A 23,738-nucleotide genomic window follows, 5' to 3' on the forward strand; every position below is an offset into this window, starting at 1 on the left:
ATTTTCAATTTTTTTTTTGGCGAATCAAACAAAAATTATATTTTGTTGCAAATACCAGATTTGGTCGATCTTGGATTTTTTTAAATTTTGTTATTTCTCCAGTTTTAACTATATTTTTGAAGGTTTGAATTCTTTCTAACTCAAAAAAAAAATTGGCAGTTTTGAATTGGGTTATTTATATTCAAAATTTATTTTCAACTTTTCCAAATTTTTGTGATAAATTTCAACAAATTCTCAGGAAATATGTAGCAAAACGTAAATTGTGTGATGATTCTTGTAACACATACCAGATTTGGGTAATTTTTACTCAAAATCTGGTAGTGCTTCAATCTTGATTCTTAATCAAAACTAAACTCAATCACAAAAAAGAAAGATTTATAAATACTTGACAAAATAAACTCACATTTTATGAAAAAAAAGTAAAATTCATTATTTACAACTAAAAATAAACCAAGTCTGACATTTGGTAATTGGCTTGCATCTTAGGAGATTTTGATTGAATATTATAGATATTTTCATCACATATAAACAAATCAGAATTTTGAGGCAACGTGACCTGTGTAAAATTTTGAGTAGATTTTTTTTATAATTTTAATGCTCGATTTAATAATAAAAAAAGCTTAGTTCAAAAAAACCGATTTTAGGTATTTAACCCCAAACCTGATAACTTCAACTAAGCTTTTTTATAATAAAACAAGCATTAAAATTATATTGTAAAATTGAAATATTTTCACTAAAAACCTGAGCATCACTAACTGATGATTCATCAATCGGAATAGTGTTTTAAGTTGAAAACACGTGTCAGATTCTTTTTGAGTTTTTTTTTCATTAAAATGTCACTCAGATTTTATCCAAACAACACAAGCGTTTCAGCAATTTCAGATTTGGGTTAGTTTTACTCCAAATGTGACATTAGAAACAAGTTAGAAACAAGCTTATTTGACTGATTCTAGATATAGGAAAAAAAATCGAAAAAAAAATCCTCAAAGGCTATTTATGATTCTTTTTTTTCATTTTGATTATTTGAGCACAAAAAGTAACGTGTTCACTTTCAATGATATATGTTTAGATTTTGAAAAAGTTGATGAATTCTAATTCTATTTGAAATATTTTTACTCATAATTTCATGTTTCTTTTGAACTTATTCTTAATTATGTGTGAAATTTATAAATATAAAAAAAATGCTTGAATCTACCCAAATCAGTTACCAAATTCATTATTTCGATCAATTGGACACAAAACAAGTTTGGACGAAATAAGAATGCATTGTTTAAATCTGAAAGATTTCAATTACTCATTTTTACACAGATTTTACCAAACCCTAAAATACAGAAATAAGTTAAACGGCAAATGAGCAATTTTGGCACCTCAGAATAAAATGTTCAATAATCCATATCATGAGAATAGATTTTCTAATCAAACTGATGCCTTCGGATTAGATATTGTTTAGGATTTCTTTGAAAAATACCTTTTTCAATTCGTATTTTTCCGCCAAAATTTTTGAATTGTAAAAAAAAATGTGCAATATCTCATTTTTGAATTTGATAAAAAGCTGGTCATAACTCATTTGGCAGTGCTGGCAGTTTTTCAAAAATAAATCATATTTTTAATGAAAGAGGAAAATCCAAAAATTTGTTTGATTTTATTTTTAGATGTGAAATTAAATGTACAATCGAAAAATACCTCTAGTTATAGCGACTCAATTTTTAATTATTTTTTTTTGTAAAAACAACATTTTGTTATTTGTAAAAGTCACATCTCTGAAAATATTTTTTTTGAGAATACAGCTTTTTTTAAGACGATTATGATTTGACCACATGAAAAGTTTCTTTGGACCGAATAAAAATATCTAACAAATTACATCGTCCCTTACATTATATATTATGGTAAAAATAAGTGTTAAAGGAGGATGCTTTTAAATTTTTGACTTTTTTAATTGCTACATATTTTCTTGGGTTATTAAAAAGGTACACACAAAGTTTCATCCAAATGAAAAAAAATACAAAAAATAAACTTGCATATTTGCATTTTCTTGAGAGATTTGCTCTAAGATCAGTTTTGAATTAGTTTTACTCAAAAAAAGATTGCTTGTACGTGTACAAGAAAACATATTACACATATTTCTTGGGTTCTAGACCAGGAAATTAATTTAAAAATGATATAAGGCTTTCTAGTTAGTAATTTATCAACACATTTAAGGTATGTATACATGGCAGCTGAACATTTGTTTGCATCAGATTTGCTATCTCTTTCTAGCAAAAGTTTGTTTGTCAGGCGACTTTTAGCTGGTTTTGCTGACTAACCGCCCGATATTTCAGCCAACATATTTCACAGGGACTTTGACAGCTCGATAAAGACACGGTGACAAGGAGTGCGTCATTTTTGGGATAAATTATATTTTTTCACTGGGCCTAGAAAGCCTTAAGAGCGGTTTCAAAGATTGTTTACGTTAAATTTAAGCAATATTTCAAATCAGAAATACCATGCTAAACTTGTTTGAATGTTTAGTTGTGTTATTTTTTTCCCTAAATTTGATATTTGATACAAAGTTGACAAAACCAAAAAAACATTTTAAAAGGACGTAACCTTTCCAGATATTTTATTTTGAGTAATATTTATCCAAAATTTGACATTCGGATCAAACTGAGACTAGACAAATTGAAAGAAGTCTTCTTTACGCTTCAAAAAAGTATTCAAAAAAGTAACGTTAGCAAAATCAATTAATTATCTAGACACTTGCTTGAAAATCAGACGATTTTCGATTTAAATTTTCTTGATCTGTTTTAAATTTGACAGTTGGTTACACAGAAAAAAAATCATGGTAATATTACATCTGGGAAGGGGTACATTTTTTATGTCAGAAAAAATGTGTAATTTTTTCTCTGGAAATGTGTAATTTTACCACTTTTCTGGTGTAATGTCACTTTTTCAGTCTAAAATTACATCATAAAATAGGTACACTCAACCCCCGGTGGTTGGTCACTTTTTCGTTTGACACTTTTTTATTTTGTACCCCGTTGGTTGGTCAAAGTCAAACTAAAAAGTGATGAACTGTCACTTTTTACACGGCGCTCACGCACACTATCAAAATAAACGTTTGGTAGTGTGTGTGAACTCCGTGTAAAAGGGGTGTCAAACTAAAAAATGACCCCGTTCGCTTGACAATAGTTCGTGTCAAACCATCGGGGTTTGAGTGTAATATTCAACCTTCCAAAATTACAGCTTCCAAATTTACATTATTTTTTTCTGTGTAGTTAGTTGTTCAGTTTGAGTAATGTTCATCCTAAATTTGATGTTTCTACCATTTTTTTTTTTTGTAAAAATCAAATCCATGATTTCAAAAGAACGTAATCTTGGAAGTTAACAAACAACTAACCTCAAACACTCTAGTGAATCATTGACATTTAGTTGTCAACGCAACACGCTAACCAAAATCAACCCAATTTTGGGTAAAAATTCAGTTTTTCATGAATATTTTTTTTCTGATTACAACCACCCCAAATGCAACTATCACGACTTGTCGATTCCCTTCGCAAAAAAAAGAAACCCAGAATCGTAACGACCCTAGAGGGGACGTCACCGAAGGTGGCCTTTCCTAAGCACTTCCCAGCAGCTCGAACGAGTGCCGAACTTATTGGCATTGGATGTTGAGCAAGGGTCGCAGGAAAAAAAAATGTACCCGGTCGTGATTGCAGTGTGGTGCACACGTGTGTCTGCACCCAACACCTTGACCCAGCAGCTGATGGCAACACTGGCGTTACGCAAGGTCGTGAATGTCTTTTTGCTCTTTTTTTTCGAGTTGTGATTTATTACTTAGAAAAACAATGTGCTTTATTCGTACGCAATCCGCAATAAGCGTGTAGAGTTGACACGCTGTCATTTTCCTGCACGCTCATGGTGGGTTGATTATAACCCCAAGGTCGCGCAGAGCTTCGCTCTGCCATTGTCACGTCGAACAATCGCTGTCACCGTGTAACGCTATCTAGTTTCGACAATCTGTGCACTCGCCGAAAATGTCGTCCTTCTGTTCGGCGCACTACAGCGCTGCCATCTGGTGGCGAAACTCTTGCTGCATACTTGCAGGCGCTCTCGTACCGCGAAACCTTGCTTTTAATTTTTAACTGATATATAATTTCATTATCAGCCCAAATTAATCTTTTTATTGCCGAACGACATGCAACACCTGCCTCTACCGTTCGAAGCCACCACACTGATCTAGATAAGTTACCTCGAACGGCGGGTTGCCTACCTTCGGTCGAGTGTAATTGAGGGTGTCGCGCGCATACGTTGCATCATAGAAAGTGGTCGTCCCAGCCTGAACTAACTCTATTAGCGATTGTTTGAGGGGGGGAACCCTACAACAGCAGCACCGTCTGCTTTTACACGGTCGCCTAAAGTTAGGCAGCCACCACCGCCGGACGACGGCGGTGCTAATTGTCATAATTTTAGCGGGACTCTGTAACTTGCGAACGGTTGGCGAAATTGACGGTAGATGGCGCGCTCTTTCCGGGGTTTTTCGGAGGTTGGCCAGAGCGCGTTGATGTTGTTGTTGTTGTTGTTGCTGTTCAACAGGGCGTTAATTTGCCTTAATCACTGCTGACAAATATTGACCGCGCCATGTTGTGCTAGCGATGGATATTGTGGAGGAGCAGAACAATAGCGGGTAACGCCGGACGGGGCGATTCTTATCGGGACAGACTTTTTGATGGCTTTTTAATTGAGCGTGTGTGTGTTGCGTGGCAAAATGCGGGGTGTTGATAGCGATGGTGTTGGACTGTGATTCTTGCTGTGGGTCAGCTTTTGTGTGTAGCAAGACAGAAGAGACAATAATATTAATGGCTTGTGGAGTTTATCTGCAAGGAATCGGTCACGGGAGGGTTCGCTGGTTGTTTATTTTTTAACAGGTGAAGTGAGTTTGGTGTTGTGTATGTGATAATTGCGTTGAATTAATACTCCGTCAAATATCGTGTAAAGAAAATGATAGGTTTTACGTGTCGGAGAACATGCCACGCAAGATTACTCAATTTTAAAAGCAGTTACGTGAAATAGTCTTTCAAAAGGGCTTATTGTAAATGGCATTTTTTTTGTCAATTGATTTTTTTTTGTCAAAAAATTATTTTCTCGTTTGAATGTCGCTCAAAAAAAAAAAAAGCCTGCAAGATTCAATATTGTATTTTTTTGAACAAAAGTCCTCAAGGTGGTAATATTTTACAGTAAATTCTGATTTAAAAGTAGACTCGATTCATACCAGCAAAACTTCTCTTAGTTTTTTTTTTTATAATGAATTGATCAATTTACAAAATTCAGATTCGCCAATTCAGTAATTTATACTATCAATCTAATTTATTAATGGGAAACTTTTACCAAATATTAGAAAAGGTAAGGCGGATTTTCCAGCTGTCAAAGTATAGTTAGCGCAAAATTCTAATTAAATTTATATGTAAAATAGTCAAACTTTCACTTTTCCTTAAAATCTACACCTTTTGTGACAGCTGAAATACCCGACTCACTAGATTTAATTTATATGCGTTTATGGCTGTACTTTTTAACCACGCTCATCCCAAACTACTATGTTTGGCTTACTATTAGGGTTAGCGAAATTTCACGTAGACCGCATAAAATTTGTCAAATTTAGTACATCCGGTGAAAACACTCGACATAAAAATTTAAATTATCTTTCACTTAATTCGTCACAGTTTTCACATTAGCTTTCCTGTTTTGGCTATGTTTTGCTGATTATTTTTATATTTAGCTACAAAAAATATTTGAGCTGTCTCATTTTTTATGAAACATTTTCAGAGCAAAAATGTGTTGCTCTTTAAAGCGAATAATTTTTGAAAAAAAAAAAACACACAAAACATGTCTGAAATGTATTCTGATTTTTTTTCTTCTAATTTCATTAAACTGGACCATATCTTTTGCTTGATAAATACTGTTTTTTTCTCCGAAATTATACTTAGAATCCTTGCTAATTTTCATTGGCTTTTTTTTATTATTATCTTCGTGACTAAAAAACGCAGATTATTCAACAAAAAAAAGGTGATGTACTTGTATCACGTTTAAAAATTGTGATGATAATAAACCAAATAACATAAATTGTGGAAAATACTTCCTGAAATTTAAAACGGAAATTATAAGCTTATTTTCTCGTTTTCCGTGAAATTTTCTGGATGGATGAAGCCTTGTGGTATTATTGTCCTCGTGAAAATTGCAACTTTTTATCGAAAAAATCACAAAGCCTGCTAAATTAAGGCTTTGTGAATTTTTCGAAAACGGAATCTAAACAAAAAAATAACTTTTTTATAGAAATTTTTTTTTACGAAAAATCGATTTAAATAAAAAAAACGGATGATTTTGTTTCTGGGAAAATATTAACTATAATTTAGTATTTTTACATAAGTAATGTCTCTTTTAAAATTACGTCATATATTGCACACTTTGCACCAAATTCTCCACCCTTGCAAATCATAACTGCACACCAAATATTTGCACACTTGAAATCCTACCCCTTCTCCCCCCCTATCGCCTAGAGTGGTGCGTGTCTCGACTGATCTTTGTTGCTTTCGACCACTTTAGAACAGTTTCAAACTAGGGTGTGTGTCTTGGATAGTTTTTTTCTGCTGTAGTTTGAGGTGTGCACTTTGTTGGAGAGCTTTCCACAAATTGCACGATTGTCTAAAAATCTCTGAAATCCGCAATATAGACACCAACTAACCTTTTAATTAGAAACATAAAAAATAATCAGCTTATAATCGGTGCAATTATTCAAAATTTATCATTTTTATTAATAATTGAAACTTGAAAATAATGTTAAGCTTTTAGTATGTTTATATTTTATACCATTTGCTTCGAAACACTAACTATAACACTATTGAAAATCATCCAAACATTAAAAAATAATAGTGTTTTGGAATCGGGATGATGTCAGTTATCCATTGCAAATTTTCACAAAAGTATGTATTTTTCCTGTATTTTGAAAATGCATTTTTTTCTCGAAAACATACACAAAAGTATGGTTTTTGTTTTACGGGTATCAAGTGATCCTCACTTTTTCATACATTTCGAATGTTATAACACACATTTTTGAAATTACTCCAAATTTTCCTAAAACTACGTATTTTCGAAAAAATACAAAAAAAATAGTTTTTTGCAATATTGGTATGGGACCATCCATAAACCACGTGGACACTTTTTTGAAGTCTCCGACCCCCCCCCTCCTTCGTGGACAATTGTCCATACAAAAAAAAATGAGTGTGGACAATCGCCATTCCCCCCCCCCCCCCCTCCTAAAGTGTCCACGTGGTTTATGGATGGTCCCTATCAAATGATCGGGATTTTTCATATATTTTGATAGCAATAATATATATTTTTTTAATGCTCAAAATTTTCACAAAATTTCGTTATTTTTAAAAATACTATTTTTTTTCAAAATGGGTTTAAAATGTTTGAGAATTTTTCATACATTTTGATAGATTTTTTTATAAATACTGAAAATTTTAGTTTTATGCTGATTTTTTGTAAATAATTAAATTTTTAGTATTTTTTTTAGAAATATGCAGTTTTGTGAAAAATTTGAGTGTCTTAAAAAAAATTTGTTATTGCTTTTAAAATGTATGAAAAAATCGGATCTTTTGGTATTCATATTAAAAACCATGAATTTTTAGATTTTTTTTTTCGAAAATACGTAGTTTTGTATTTTTTTTTTGAGTATTTTCACTAATATGTGCTATTATTTCGAAATGTATGAAAAAATCCCGATGAGTATCGAATCCATATTGTCAAAAACTTAAATGTTTAGCATTTTTAAGATAATACGTTGTTTTGAGAATATTTTGAGTATTTTCAAAAATGTGTGTTTTAACTTTCGAAATGTATGAAAAACAGGATCAAAGCAAAAACAATAATTTTGAGTATTTTTCGAGAAACATTGCATTTTCAATATATATGAAAAAAAAATATTATGTGAAAATTTTCATGTAATTATACTTGCAATGAATAGCTAACATCATCCCGAATCCAAAACACTGACATTTTTTAAAGCTTGGATGATTTTCCAAAGAATTATAACCAATGTCTCTCATGTACAGCAATTCCCCACGTAAACAGCATGATTCGAAAAAAAAGTTCTCCAATCGATCTCAAAATTTTTCTGGAGGTTCCTCGGCCAAAATCATTAGATCCGTATTTTTTTGTGTGGCCATTAGGGTGACCTACGCCGTGTTAGGGTGGTCCAAAAAAATGGTCATTTTCGTCGATTTTCGCAAAAAAAAAACACTTTTTTCAAAAAATCATATCTCCGCGCCATATTTAATCCGATTTTAGCTGTCTTAGGTGCAAAATAATGGTGATTAGTTTGGCTAGTTGGGAAAAATAGTAAGATGTTTCAAAAATTTAGCTTAACATTTGAAAAAGCCGTATGAAAATATAAAAAGCTGTTTCGAAGGTCTCGGCACCAAAGAGCCTATGTCTGAAAATATTTTTACGCGATTCCTCGGAAAATTTTACATGATATATTTAAAAAATGGTTTAAGTTATGTTAGTTTATTTCCCATAAAATGACACGTTTCAAAAAATGTTACAGTTAAGTAACGGAAAATGGCAGAGCATTTAAAACTTTTTAGGTGTTTTTTTTGATGAAAAATACGTTTTTTTTTGGAATTCTGAGTACGCCATAAAATCGGGCGGCTAATTTTACATAAAAGAAACATAAACTAAATTTCTATCTCATCACCGTTTCAGGCTGCAAATTATTGAAAAACACCACTTTTTTCGCATGTTTAAAAATGGAAGGAGTCACGAGATATCAAAAAACGGACCTCGGATTCGTGATCAGGGACAAAAGTTACCCCTAAGTACAAAGTTTCACGCAAATCGAAGAGGGGTCGGGGCAACTTTTCGCGATTTCGTGTGGGTTGGTAGAGAATTACCCATAGATAAAATTGAGAAGGTAAAATTTGGCTAAGCCTAAACAACATTGTGTTATAGTCAAACAGAGCAAGTGATTTTAAAACACCATGCGTCTCCGTGAAATTCTTTCAATGCTTATGGTATTTTTTTATAAGTTCATGGAGACGCATGGTTTTTAACAAAATTAAATTTTGCTGAAAATCAATTCATTTGAAATGTTGTTTATTTATTTTAACAATTGTTGAAATATCAATATAAATTGCTACAGTAAATTTATTCTTGAAAAAACGAAGTTTACTTTATAGCTGTCGGCCACCATTGCTAGTACCAACCACTAGTGTCTTCCTTTTTATCTACAAGGACTTCGCCGCCCTGGGCTCCTAAGTGTATGAAAGTATGGCACGGAGCGACGGCGCCGGATACCCATATTTACACAAAGAATTTTAGAGCGCCCGCCGCGGGATTCGAACCGGCGACCTCTGGATTGTGAATCCAGTGCGCGGTCCGATTGATCCACACGGGCGGGACAATTTATTCTTGAATGGGGATTAAAAACGTAAAAATAATCTTGAAAATGCCTAATTCAACTATACCTATGCAAACAATCAATGCATCTAAACTGTCCCAACGACTCCAATCTGTAAAACCACATCAATTTCAATTCTAACAATCGCTAATGACCCGCCACGATCCCTCCGAACTATTCCCACCAATCACCCACAAACTAAGCAGCTCTCTCTCTCCCCTGCGGGGACCCTCAAAATTTATCTACTCCCCAAAACCAACAATCGTCGCAAACCACTTCATAGCTCACAGTCTCACGGCCACGAGGTTCCGCTCAGTTCATATCTTCGGAGCCCAAATAATCTGGAGAACTCGCTCGTTTTCCAAGAGCAGGAAGCACTGCTAACAACTTCCCAACTGCCCTAAATCCTGTCATCCGCAATCTTCCAGCGCCGTAACTTGGTTCTCCCTTAACCTCCTTCAGAAATGCAACAAGTTAATTCCATTTTCTCGACCAGCAGCAGCAAACCCAATTTAAGACAGAGTGTGAGCGAGAATTTCTGGAAAAGTGGAAAATGCGGAAAAGCGAGCGCAAAAAAACTTTTTCCCCAGCTGGCGTCCAGTGGTCGCATCAATTATCGAAACAATTTCTTCACCCTTCCCTCGAGCTCTCGTCGGGAATTCATCCTCTCCGAACACTTCCGGCGCATTCAGTGTGGTCAGTTACAGCGGGGGAAATTCGGAAAGCAATTTTGAAGGGGGGAAGGAACTGGGTTGGAGGGGAGCAGGAAATCAGTCTGCGAAAAGATGGAGGAAAAGTGCACTCTTGGTTTGGAAAGGAAAGGACACTCTGGGAAACGAGCTGTTGAGATGAAATATTTGCTTTTGCAAAAAAAGTTTTCTGAATTTAAATTCACTACTTTTGCTAAAAAAAAAAGTAAAAATTGCCATAAAATAACTTTAAATCAGACATAAATTTAAAAATCATGTCAAAAGTATCATTGAAAACATGGGACTATTTTTCTCAGTGTAACCAATGCGTTCTCCATTACACAAACGAAAAAAGTGGTTCTGAAGCATTTGAGTGACTTTAGCTAGATATTTTTCCAAAGCAAAATATGGCAAACAGATGCAGCATAGACCAATTTATAAGATAATGCGTGAGTCATTTTTTGAAATATTAAAACAGCCATCATAATTAGTCATTTACTGAAATATTCTTGGAAAAATTAGAAAGAAAAACAATTTGCATGATTTTTAAGAAATATTTTCATGTTTGTCCAGTTCCAATTTCAACCGTTTTTTTTAAATTTCCAAGAAATAAAATACAATTATAAACAAGCTCATTTGTCAAAAACCCCGGTTTCAAAAAGTACAGTACAGACTCGATAATTCGAATCTTTGGAGGATCAAATCACAAAAAAAATTTTTTTTTTTCATTTTATAATTATTGATTGTCAGCTCAATTATGAGCCCTTAGCTGTGATAAAGTGATTTAGAATGTTAAAATCAAAGATGGTGGCCAAAATGAAACATAAAAAAAATATTTCGAATTTAATAGGCAATCAACTATTCAAGTTTTATTAATATGTAGTCGCACAACTCGATTAATTGGTTAATCGAGTCTTGACTGTATTACTTTCCGATACAAGTGCTCAAAAGTGGAACTTTTCAGCATCCAAATGGATGCTAAAATAAAAGAGTTTTGAAAAGAGTTTACAAGTTTCCGAAAAACACCCTTTTTAGTAGAATTTTAAATGAATCGTATTTGGCTTGACTTAGTTCTCAGTTTGATGTGTCAAAAATCATACCAATATTGAAAAGAGTTTTTTTAAAGGGCAGTTGAAGAAACGATCAACTTTATCAAACTTATTTGAGTACTGAAAAGTACAACTTTTCAGCACTTGAATCAATAAATTATACTTTTCAATTTTGTTATTTTTGGTGAAGAAAGGTAGTCCGTTTCATTTTTCGAGATTGAATTAGAATTGAAAACGAAATTTTCTGATGAAAAACATTCAAAAAAAGACTATGAACAACAATATACAAAAAACTTATCAATTTTTATGAAAACTCATACGATTTCATTGGCGAAATCTGGCAGTTTTTTTTTTTTAAATATCTATAAATTTTATATGAAAACATAATTATATCAGATCTTCGCATTATCGCAATAAAATTTTGCAACATATTAAAAAAAGTAAATAATATTTTAGATTTCACAAATCTTTGAAAAAAAGAATTAATCATTTAAATCTCTAAATTCGAATTTGCTTTAAAATAGTTTAAAAAAATGAAATTTTTGATTTCCATTGGAAGATTATCAAAAATACTAGTTGGAAGAAAAAAACAGTACTTAATTTTTTTATCAAAATTTTCCTTTTAATCCATCTCAAGCCAGAGTTGACAAAATATTTTTATTTGTATTCATCGAAAAATAGAAGAAATCACTTTTCTTGTGAATATTGTTACATCATAACAGGGCTGCCATCCATCTGCCAACGAAGATAATGTTTTTTTGTAATGATCATTCTATTACATTATTTAAGTTATTGAAACAGCTTAAAAAAAACGATACTTAATCCACCTTTAGGTGGTTGGTGCCTTCCTCACATTCATAAAGTCAATACATTCAGTAAAAATAGCAACATTCCCTTAACATATTTAACAAATCAATTTTATTACTGATTTCTTTTGATAGGGTTCGCAGACCTTCAATTTTTCTGGCTCATCGGCAAGGTTTGATAAAAAAACCTATCCAACGAAAGTTCACATGGAAGATTCAGACAATATTGTTATCAAAATATCTCAGATCCGGCCTCCAGAAAGTATATAAATAACACTTAAGTGCAAATAACTTTTGATAGGATTGTCAGATCCTTGATGTTTCAGGCTCATTTGAAAGTTCTTTCAATTATCTAACTAACGATGGGTCGCATGATGGACCCGGACATAATTTTTACTGAAATATCTGAGATCCGGCCTCCAAAAAGTGTATAAATAACACTTAAGTGCTAATAACTTTTGATAGGGTTGTCAGATCTTAAATGTTTTGGGCTCATTGGAAAGGTCTTTTTAATTCCTTTCTGAAAATGTATAACATGACAGGGTTTCTTACAAAAACCACCCTTTTTACAATCTTCCGGACATACGCCAAAATCGTTTTTTTAGCATAACTTTTGAAGTACTTAACTAAACTTGCTGATTTTAAATAGAGACCTATGGGACCCCAAGACGGATCGAATGAGACTAATACGGTTAAAATTCGTTCATCTAGTCCGGAGATAATCGAGTGACAATTTTGTTGTCCACCCACCTACACACATCCACACAGACATTTGCTCAGAACATGATTCTGAGTCGATAGGTATACGTGAAGGTGGGTCTACGAGGTCGAATTAAGAAGTTCATTTTTCGAGTGATTTTATAGCCTTTCCTCAGTAAGGTGAGGAAGGCAAAAATACTCAAGTGCTCATCATCTCAGACAGGGTTGCCAGATATTGAAATACTTTAAATTGGTGAAAATATTATGTTTGACTTTTTTTTTTACCAAATTCCAAAATATTTTAAAAAGTCTGACATTTATCATTATCATGTTGCCAGATCATCCGTTGTTAAACCTGTATGAATAGTAAAGAAAAATTGGAATCACATTTTTTTAAATAAAAAATATCATATAATTTAAAAAGGTGCTCATTACTTAAGCCAGTGTAGGCAGAAATTAAAAGTAAAAGTTTTTAGAAGATAGATATAAATGTATTTTTTGAATTTCATAAACATTTAAAAAAATTATGTGTCGTTTAAAATTGTATGTCACAGTTGTAACATTCCAAAGAACTTTCTAACAGTTAAAAATAGCAGTTATTTCAATATTATTTACGTGCTCACAAGTTCAGGCAGGGTTGCCAAAGTTAAAAGAAGCTAAAAAATCATCAACAAATATGATAATTAATATTTCTATAACAAATTCGACCATAAATTCGAGTCTGTAATGAATATTTTCCAAAATTGAGATTAAATATTTTGATCATTCTATGTCAAATAAGACTGTGTCAAATATTGTAAATACAACATATCTCAACCAATCGATAAACATCAAACCATAATAAAAAAAGCTTTAAAAAGATACTTTAAAAAGAATTTATTTGCGATTTTTTAAATTTTGTTTTTTTTTTTTTTTTGTCAGAATAAAGCTATTTAAACGTCAAGGAAGGTACTACTCTCATAAATTTGATATGGTATTATATAACATTTTCGAATGGAATTTCGCATTTCGTAATTACAGAACGCTCCCAAAGATGTGAAATGGGTTATGTTATTGGAAAAAACCTTTTCTACAAGTGTTTAACAAAATTTGTAATAAATCTTCTGAAAATTATTGTCTCAACTATTACGAATAACTTTAAGAAAGTGGCACATTTATTCAAATTAAATTTTTATTTTTGACGTAAAATTTATATTTAAAATTATTTTTAACAAGATTTAGGTGTTTGAAAAACTTGACCAAACTATTCATATCTTTACTTTGAATCATGAGATTGAGATTTGTGAGATCGGTTTGAATTTTTGGTTCATTTTTTCAAACATGCTCATGTTCCTTAAATAGCGTATCTGAGATAACAAAAATGTGTACTAAAACATTTAATCAATTTTTATTTTTTTGTGAAATATTTTTTAAGCATTTGCATATAAGTATCTTCACATCTAAGACATTTGTAGAAGTTGGAAGTGGTTCCGAAATTTGTTTTTTTTTTTATTTCAAAGATTTTTAAAAGTTCAGATTTGTTTCAAACTGGCAACACTGCCATTTAAAATTTATGTTTTTATTTTCAAGATTTGTTGGATAATTTTAATCGAATATTATTTTAAATGAACAATGTGTTTCAAATTAAAAAAAATATAATGGATTGGCCGAGGCACCAGAAAAATCATTCTCAAAATAAAGATTTGATGCATTTTAAAGCATTTTAAATGCCTTTTTTTCATTGAAATGTTAAATTCTGGCTAGCTCGTTATTTCTTCAATTTTTTACCTCGGCCAGAGCCGAGGGACGAAAACCTTTAAAAATAGTTGCATCGGCCTAAAACCGATCTTATTACATACAAAAAAGCTCATTCTGGGCACATGACAATATGCGAAAATCGGTTCATTTTCTTCTCAATCTTTTGTTTGATACAGGGTTACCAGGTCAAAATTTGAAATATCTGGCAAAGTATCGAATAAAAATCATGAAAAATCTGGCCGTCGAAAATCTAACATTTCTGAATGGTGAAGTGGAGAAAGGATATGATTTAATTCAAAAGTTTGTAGAATTCAGATGATTAAACTGATTACATAGCCTCAAAAAAGATGAACTTGAAAAATCTGGCATTCCCAGGTTTATCTGGCAACCCTGACATCAACTCAGTTATCTATCAGTGATGCCAAAAATATTTGATGCAAATCATCTTTATTTTCTTTTTATATTTATTTTTCTTTTATCTCACTGAATATAATAAAAAAATCACTGAATATAATAATATAATATAATTTTGCTTTTAAAATGGCAATAAACATAAAAATTAAAAAATTAATCAAAATCGGGAACAATTTTTTAATCAATAAACCTGTTTTTGGTTTATAAAATTAACGAAATTATAAAAAACTGCCATTTAAATCTTTATTTTAAATTCATTTCAATCATATGTCTGTTTATCAATATCTATAATTTTGAAACTAGCAAAATATTAAAAAAGTTTATAAAAAATCTGAACCATCAAATTTCTCATCAAATAAAAGACATTTAAAAAAAATCAGCTTTATTTTGTTCAGTGCATCACTTCAAATAGTCGTGTAATTTGACATTAACAAATTAATAACTGTTGCCAACCACCCTTCCATTTCAATCACTACTCTATGTTTACACAATCTTACACCAGTTGTCACGGTCCAATAATCGTCAAAATTTCCAAAGATCTTTTCCAACAGAATGTAAGCCAGAAGTGCCACTTTCCTCTAGTTTTTCTCTTCCAATGAACAAAAAAATATGTCCAAATTGTCTTCCGGCAGCAACTCACCAGCAAGCAGCGTGGAAAAGTTCCAAGCTGCCAACACTGGTCGACCTTGACAGAGACTGGTGCTCCTTCTCCAAATGGTCCGGAAACTGAGAAGCGCTCAATTCAATTTGGCCCCCCTGATTGAATTGGACGCGCTCGAGTTTTCGTTCCGTAGTACTTTTTGATGTTTTTTTTGTTGGTGCTGGCAACACTGCCCCCCAGAAAACTAAAGCGAGTCTCTTTTTTCTTCGTTCTTCAAATCTTTCAGGCGACCAGCTGGCGACGCCAATATATTGTAAGCCAAGATTACAGCTGGAGGACGTCGACGGAAATATGGCACTCGCCAAATGTTTCCCAACCAGCTGCCAACACTGCTGTCAGTTTCGACGATTGTATGGCAGGCTGCCCCTCGTCGCTAGGTAGCGAGTTTGAAAATTTGAAGAAAAATGTATTTTGATTAACCCACCAAGATAAAACTGCCTAATTGAAAACATAACCTGTAAAAAATTAAGTTGTGAATAAAAACCTTAAAAAAGAGAGCTTCAGTCTAACATTTCAACATCAAAAATCATCGCGAGACGGGTAGACCCCACCCCTGTAATTATCGTCTACTGCAAGAATAAGATAATAACGTGTAAACAATACCCATTATCGGTGTGCTTAAAGATTAGCGTGTAAGAACCGGCCAGCCTGCCATCGATCTGCGGAAAGTTTCAATCAACCATTACGTCAACACCGAAAAAAAACATTCAATCAATCAACCCAACATTCATTCTCCTCAACTCTGCAGCGAATTTGACTAACCCGCACGCAGTGTGTACTTTTGACAGCTGTCAAAATTTGTAGATTTCTAGCGAAAAAGGTAAGTTTTTTTCTCAGTGTTTACACCGTTATGGTGAACTGTCAAGTGCACGCTCCTTCAAAGTGACCTATTTTTTGGGTTATTTCACCGAACTGTCAATCCACACTCATCCGCGTTCCATTTTGTTTGCTCACTTTGCAGGTTCCGTCGCGCGACCGCAAACGTCAAAACCATGGGCAACTGTTGCGCCGTGTGGCGCCGCATTTTGACAGTTCCCATAACGGTGTACCGGTAAGGGAGGCGGGCCTTATTTTGACAGCTAGCTGTCGGTAGTGACGTTTAAATTAGTGTGCACAGCACCGGTTGCGGGTAAATTACACGATAAATAATAACCACTCGATCGAGTTATGACCTTTGAGTTTACCCAAAACAACTGTTTGGACCCAACAAGCTGCAACATAAACTATCAGGTTGTGCAACTCAACTCTGAATTTACGCAGCAGGGGGTTGAGGTTAGAATCGACGGCAACAAATCACCGGCTTGCGCCACCGCACACCGTGCTGTCAAACTCCGGGGAGTTTGTAAAGTTACGCACTCACACGCACACAACTTTAGGCATCCAATAGTTTTATGTGATAATTTTACAGAGTGGATTTATGACACACCCTCTGCCGCAGCCTCCCCGAAAACCCGCACACAACTGTCAAACTGGACCAAATTAGATTTATCAAAACAAAGGAAAAACTGCTGCGTTCGCAGCAGTAGGCCATGGTGGATTCATTTTGGGGTTTCGGAATTATAACCTGTGTGCATCGAGGCGGAAGCATTGAAAAGGGTCGAATTAATCCACAACTACGCATTTTTCAATGTTATTTTGACACTTTCAAAAGTGAGGTTAGCTCGCTTGTTACTGTCAACCGGTGCGTGACAAGCAACTCGAAGCCGATCCCGGCTGCCCGGCTGGGTAAAAATTAATGGCGGCTTATATTTTTGCCTACATACCCACACACACACACACACACACGCACGTGTGCCTACTGCGATTGGTTTCGCCCTGCCGCGCCCGGCGCGCCACCTACCGAGATTGATTATAAACTATTAATTATTGAAACTGATCTGTAAATTCCGGCCTGTTTTCAAAATGGCAGCGCCATATTTATGGCACAAGTAATTAAATATCCCCTCGTCGATGGTGGTGGAGTTTTACGAGGTGTGACCCCCTCCTCCCCTCCCCCCCTTCGGGAGATGTCAATTTGTCAACTTTGACACATGTACTGGCGGTGACCACAGAACAGCGCCACCAAGGTGAGGGTTTGTGGTGAGAGGCGTGTGATTTACCGGTGGCTTAGAACTGTTGTTGTTGTTGTTTTTGTGGGGAAGATTTATGGCGGCGGCAGTGAGACCTGTCATACTGGGATGAGCGATTTGATTAGCTCGGGGCAAATTGAGTGACTTTCATAAATACCTAATCCAGTCTGGGTGCAGGAGTTGGACGGATCAATCATACTTATTGGTGGGACGCGTGCTGTTTGGGGGGAGTTTTGACAGTTTGCCGAGAAAGAGAACTGTCAATTGACAAATTTGCTTCGGAATAAATCCGTATTAACTTTTCAATAGGGCGAATGTAGATGTAAACAAACAGTCTATCCCACTTGCTCTAGTGCCAGTTCACGTTTACATGTACAGATTCACCATATTGAAAAGTTAATACGGAAATGTGGTTGACAATAAACGCCATTATGGCATCTCTTCTTTTGTCACTTTGATGAAATTTGACTGTCAGATTACTTCAAAATTCAAGTCATGTTTTTTTGCAAACTTCTTTTTTTAGCAAACTATCTTGGTACGATCGATTAACATTGTTTTTTTTCAATGTTGGTGTAAACAAGAGATCAAGTAAGTTTACGAATATAATTTAACCCAAAAATGAAGAACTTCTCGTCACAGTGTCCTGATGTAAATAATGATCGAGCTCAAGCTGTCACAGCCCTGCGAAATATGTTGGCTGACATATCGGGCGATCAGTCAAAAAAAACCGCTAAAAGTCTAAAGTGAAAATGTAAACAAACACCGACGTGAGAAAGAAGCACTGCTTGTTGATACTTCGTTCATGACTGATTTAAATCGTTTATCAGAAAGTAAGCTGGGTACAACGGCAGCCATTATGGCATCGCTACGTCTGACACGTAGCTGTCAAAACACCTCTCAGCACGCTCAATTGAAATAATTCCCTTTCTGAGTTACTTTCATTCATTTTTTTTTTTTTGTAAAAACAGCAACAAAACTCTGGAATGAGTTTGAAAAATTTAAGATCAGATCTCTTCTGTAACACATGTTTTGATCTTATTTTGAGTCACGAAATATTCTAGAAGATCTAATTCAACCAGAATCCTGCTAGAACGTCGTGACTGGGGGCTCTTCCGATCATACATAATTATGGCTGCTGCTGTTTGAAGTAGTTTTGACAGTTTGCTATAATTTAATCTGCATTAGGAACCATCCATAAACAACGTGGACACGTTTTTGGAAATCTCAAAACTTAATTGTAAAATTGCAAAAAAATCAAGAAAAAATGCAAGAAAAATTGCAAAAAAATTGCAACAAAAATTGCAAGAAAAATTGCGAGAAAATTGCAAGAAAAATTACAAGAAAATTGCAAGAAATGCAAAAAATGCAAGAAAAATTACAAGAAAAATCTAATCTAATCAAATCTAATCTAATCTAACCAAGAGAAATTCCAAGAAAAATTGCAAGAAAAAAATGCAAAAAAAAATTGCATGAAAAATTTCAAGAACAATTGCAAAAGAAATTGCAAGAAAAGTTACAAGAAAAATTGCCACAAAAATTGTAAAAAAAATTGCAAGAAAAATTGCAAAAGAATTACAAGAAAAATTGCAAGAAAAATTGCCAGAAAATTGCAAAAAAGATTTCAACAAAAATTGCAACAAAAATTACAAAAAGAATTGCAAGAAAAATTACAAGAAAATTTGCAAGAAAAATTACGAAAAAATTGCAATGAAAATTGCAAAAAATAATTGTAAGAAAAATTGCCCGAAAAATTGCAAGAAAAATTGCATGAAAAATTGCATGAAAAATTGCAAGAAAAATTGCAAAAAAGATTGCAAGAAAAATTGCAAGAAAAATTACAAGAAAATTTGCAAGAAAAATTGCAAAAAAATTGCAATGAAAATTGCAAAAAAAATTGTAAGAAAAATTGTAAGAAAAATTGCACGAAAATTGCAAGAAAAATTGAAAGAGAATTTGCAAGAAAAATTGCAAGTAAAATAACAAGAAAAATTGCAAGAAAAATTGCAAAAAAAATTAAAAAACTTGCAAGAAAAATTGCAAGACAAATTGCAAGAAAAATTACAAGAAAAGTTGCAACAAAAATTGCAAGAAAAATTACAAGAAAAATTGTAAGAAAAATTGCAAAAAAAATTGCAAAAAAAATGCAAGAAAAATTGCAAGAGAAATTGCAAAAAAACAAGAAAAATTGCAAGCAAAATTGCAAGAGAAATTGCAAAAAAAATGCAGGAAAAATTGCAAGAAAAATTGCAAGAGAAATTGTAAAAAATAAATTGCAACAAAAATTGCAAGAAAAATTTCAAAAAAGATTGTGAGAAAAATTGCAAGAAAAATTGCAAGAAAAATTACAAGAAAAATTGTAAGAAAAAATGCTAGCAAAATTGCAAGAAAAATTGCAACAAAAATTGCAAGAAAAATTGCAAGAAAAATTGCAAGAAAAATTGCAAGAAAAATTGCAAGAAAAATTGCAAGAAAAAAATCCAGGAAAATTGCCACAAAAATTGCAAGAAAAAAATTGTAAAATATTGTAAAAATTGGAAACAATTGTAAAAAATTGTAAATAATTGTAAAAAATTGTTAAAAATGTAAAAAAAAATTAAAAATGTAAAAAAAATGTAAAAAAATATAAAAAAAATGTAAAAAATTGTAAAAAAATGCAAAACAATTGTAAAAAATTGTCAAAAACTGTAAAAAATGAAAAAATTGTGAAAAATTGCTAAAAATTGTAAACATTTGTAAAAAATTGTAAAAGAAATCAAAAAATTGCAGAAACTGTTTTTTTAAATAGTATTTTTTTTATAAAAATTGAAAAAAAGTAAAACATTATAAAAACTGTAAATTTTTAAAAATTGTGAAAAATTTAAAATAATGTAAAATACTGTGAAAATTCAAAACTATCTTGTATTTTTGTATAGTTTTTAAAATTTTTAAAATTGTTCAAAATTGTGAAAAACTGTAAATAATTTAAAAATACATTGTAAAAAGCTGCAAAAAAATAATAAGTTGTAAAAATTGTAAAACTTTAAAAAAATATAAAATTGATACTTTTCTAAATTTATTAAAGAAGTACAATTGTTAAAATTGTAAAAAATCATAAAATTAAAAACAAAATCAAAAATGATGCAGATTCTAAAAGTTCTTATGATTTTTAAATTATAAAAACAAAATTATTGTTTAAATTATTAATTTGCATTTTTTAAATACTGCAAAAATGCCTTAAATTTCTACCAAATTAAATGTTTTATGAATTCTATAAAAAAAAGGTGCAGGTGGTTATGTTACACATGACCAGTATGACAAAGAACTTATGCGTCAGATACTATCAAAACATTATTGGATTTATAATTTCGTTTAATTTCTCTATAAGCTCCGTATTAAAAAACCATGATATCTCTATAATTCGATGTTTGTCCCCCAATCGGAACAATCGTGAGGTAGCGGACTCTCCAGATTGTTGCCACCTTTTACGAAATGGCCAGTATTGTAAACCATGAGTTGTGATACCCATATTGCCAAAACTCGTTGGTTCAAAAGATGTCTTCCTGGGAAAACTTTCCTTTAGGGCACCGGCCACTGCAGCTTTTGGCCAACTTTTTCTAAATTGCCATTTTCATTACCAATATCAAAAACCATGAAATTTGATACCAATATTGCCCAAAATCGTATGGTTCGGTAAATGTCCTACCGGGAGAACCTCCCTGAGGGCACCGGCCACTCCAGGTTGTGGCCAATACTGTCAAAATGGCCATTTTCATCACCAGTATCAAAATCCAAGAAGTTTGATACCCATGTTGTCCAGTCTCGTATGGCCTTCCATCGGAACACCCCTGAGGAATCTGGCCACTCCGGGTCTTGTGGCCAGAATATTCCGGTGGCTCTCAATTATTCTGGCTGGCCTGCCTCCGCTTGGTCTGCTCCTAGCCCTGGGTTAGATGCTTTTCGGCCAACTGCTTCTGAACCTCCAGGTCTTCTGCTTCCAGGTCCAGTTTGTTGTTTACTCCTCGGCGTCCAACGATAGAATGATTTCCCAGGGTTGACCAAGCGGGCTTATATTGGCTTAGAATGGAGACGGATGTCCCGCCCCTTAGCGCCGGTTATCCCATTCCTACGTCATTCGCTTTTTGATGCACTGGTGAAAATGGGAAGTCGTAAAGGCAGCATTTTTGCCAACGATTTTCATTCCATCGTCATCGTTCGAACCGACAACATCGTAGCAGCAGCAGCAGCAGCAGCGGAAAAAATCAACGACTGGAGGAAATCAAGAGCAAGCTCCGAGAAGAAGAAACACGCCAGCGTGTGCGTGAAATTGCTGCCAAAACGACGTCGAAGGAGAAAAACAAGGCCTACTTGGATGGACGCTCGAGAAGATGGCCACAAAAATCAACTTCTGCTGCAATTTAACAAAATGGCGCTTTTCAGCGCCAACGAAAAATTCACGAAAGAGTTATTGTTTCAAATGATTCATGCACTGCTTTTGGTGCAGTTTTAAAGCTTTTGACGCTTGGCGTTTAAATTAATTTAAATATTTCCTCCAAAATTTTCATTTTAAAATAATTTAACGAATATTAACAATTTTCGCTTGCAAGTGTCCACGGTCAATCGATCGCAGTTGGCCTTGAACAAGCAAGCGCGTGCTTCGACCCACGCAAAAAATCTTTCCGCTCTCTGATTGGCTGTTTTGTTTTGCCGTGGAGTCGTGAAGGCAGCATTTTTGCCAACGATTTTCATTCCATCGTCATCGTTCGAACCGACAACATCGTAGCAGCAGCAGCAGCAGCGGAAAAAAATCAACGACTGGAGGAAATCAAGAGCGAGCTCCGAGAAGAAGAAACACGCCAGCGTGTGCGTGAAATTGCTGCCAAAACGACGTCGAAGGAGAAAAACAAGGCCTACTTGGATGGACGCTCGAGAAGATGGCCACAAAAATCAACTTCTGCTGCAATTTAACAAAATGGCGCTTTTCAGCGCCAACGAAAAATTCACGAAAGAGTTATTGTTTCAAATGATTCATGCACTGCTTTTGGTGCAGTTTTAAAGCTTTTGACGCTTGGCGTTTAAATTAATTTAAATATTTCCTCCAAAATTTTCATTTTAAAAAAAATTAACGAATATTAACAATTTTCGCTTGCAAGTGTCCACGGTCAATCGATCGCAGTTGGCCTTGAACAAGCAAGCGCGTGCTTTGACCCACGCAAAAAATCTTTCCGCTCTCTGATTGGCTGTTTTGTTTTGCCGTGGAGTCGTGAAGGCAGCATTTTTGCCAACGATTTTCATTCCATCGTCATCGTTCGAACCGACAACATCGTAGCAGCAGCAGCAGCAGCAGCAGCAGCAGCAGCGGAAAAAAATCAACGACTGGAGGAAATCAAGAGCGAGCTCCGAGAAGAAGAAACACGTCAGCGTGTGCGTGAAATTGCTGCCAAAACGACGTCGAAGGAGAAAAACAAGGCCTACTTGGATGGACGCTCGAGAAGATGGCCACAAAAATCAACTTCTGCTGCAATTTAACAAAATGGCGCTTTTCAGCGCCAACGAAAAATTCACGAAAGAGTTATTGTTTCAAATGATTCATGCACTGCTTTTGGTGCAGTATTAAAGCTTTTGACGCTTGGCGTTTAAATTAATTTAAATATTTCCTCCAAAATTTTCATTTTAAAATAATTTAACGAATATTAACAATTTTCGCTTGCAAGTGTCCACGGTCAATCGATCGCAGTTGGCCTTGAACAAGCAAGCGCGTGCTTTGACCCACGCAAAAAATCTTTCCGCTCTCTGATTGGCTGTTTTGTTTTGCCGTGGAGTCGTGAAGGCAGCATTTTTGCCAACGATTTTCATTCCATCGTCATCGTTCGAACCGACAACATCGTAGCAGCAGCAGCAGCAGCAGCAGCAGCAGCAGCGGAAAAAAATCAACGACTGGAGGAAATCAAGAGCGAGCTCCAAGAAGAAGAAACACGTCAGCGTGTGCGTGAAATTGCTGCCAAAACGACGTCGAAGGAGAAAAACAAGGCCTACTTGGATGGACGCTCGAGAAGATGGCCACAAAAATCAACTTCTGCTGCAATTTAACAAAATGGCGCTTTTCAGCGCCAACGAAAAATTCACGAAAGAGTTATTGTTTCAAATGATTCATGCACTGCTTTTGGTGCAGTATTAAAGCTTTTGACGCTTGGCGTTTAAATTA

At 34.0% G+C, this 23,738-nt stretch overlaps 2 protein-coding genes across 6 annotated transcripts in view; both read left to right on the top strand.

The window, feature by feature from the left end:
• The window catches only part of LOC120416924 (sex determination protein fruitless), a 456,860-nt gene that overhangs the window by 138,237 nt on the left and 294,885 nt on the right, over nucleotides 1-23,738 (top strand). The gene's annotated exons all lie outside the window — the stretch shown is intronic.
• Nucleotides 1-23,738, top strand: part of LOC128092793 (uncharacterized) — a 47,924-nt gene that overhangs the window by 17,757 nt on the left and 6,429 nt on the right. The window contains exons 2-4 of the mRNA XM_052707489.1: nucleotides 15,715-15,865; nucleotides 19,599-19,665; nucleotides 20,922-20,925. Of these exons, the coding sequence (XP_052563449.1) occupies nucleotides 15,715-15,865; nucleotides 19,599-19,665; nucleotides 20,922-20,925 (222 nt within the window). The remainder of the gene's footprint in view (nucleotides 1-15,714; nucleotides 15,866-19,598; nucleotides 19,666-20,921; nucleotides 20,926-23,738) is intronic.

Source organism: Culex pipiens, chromosome 1, assembly GCF_016801865.2.
Source record: "Culex pipiens pallens isolate TS chromosome 1, TS_CPP_V2, whole genome shotgun sequence".
NCBI lineage: Eukaryota > Metazoa > Arthropoda > Insecta > Diptera > Culicidae > Culex > Culex pipiens.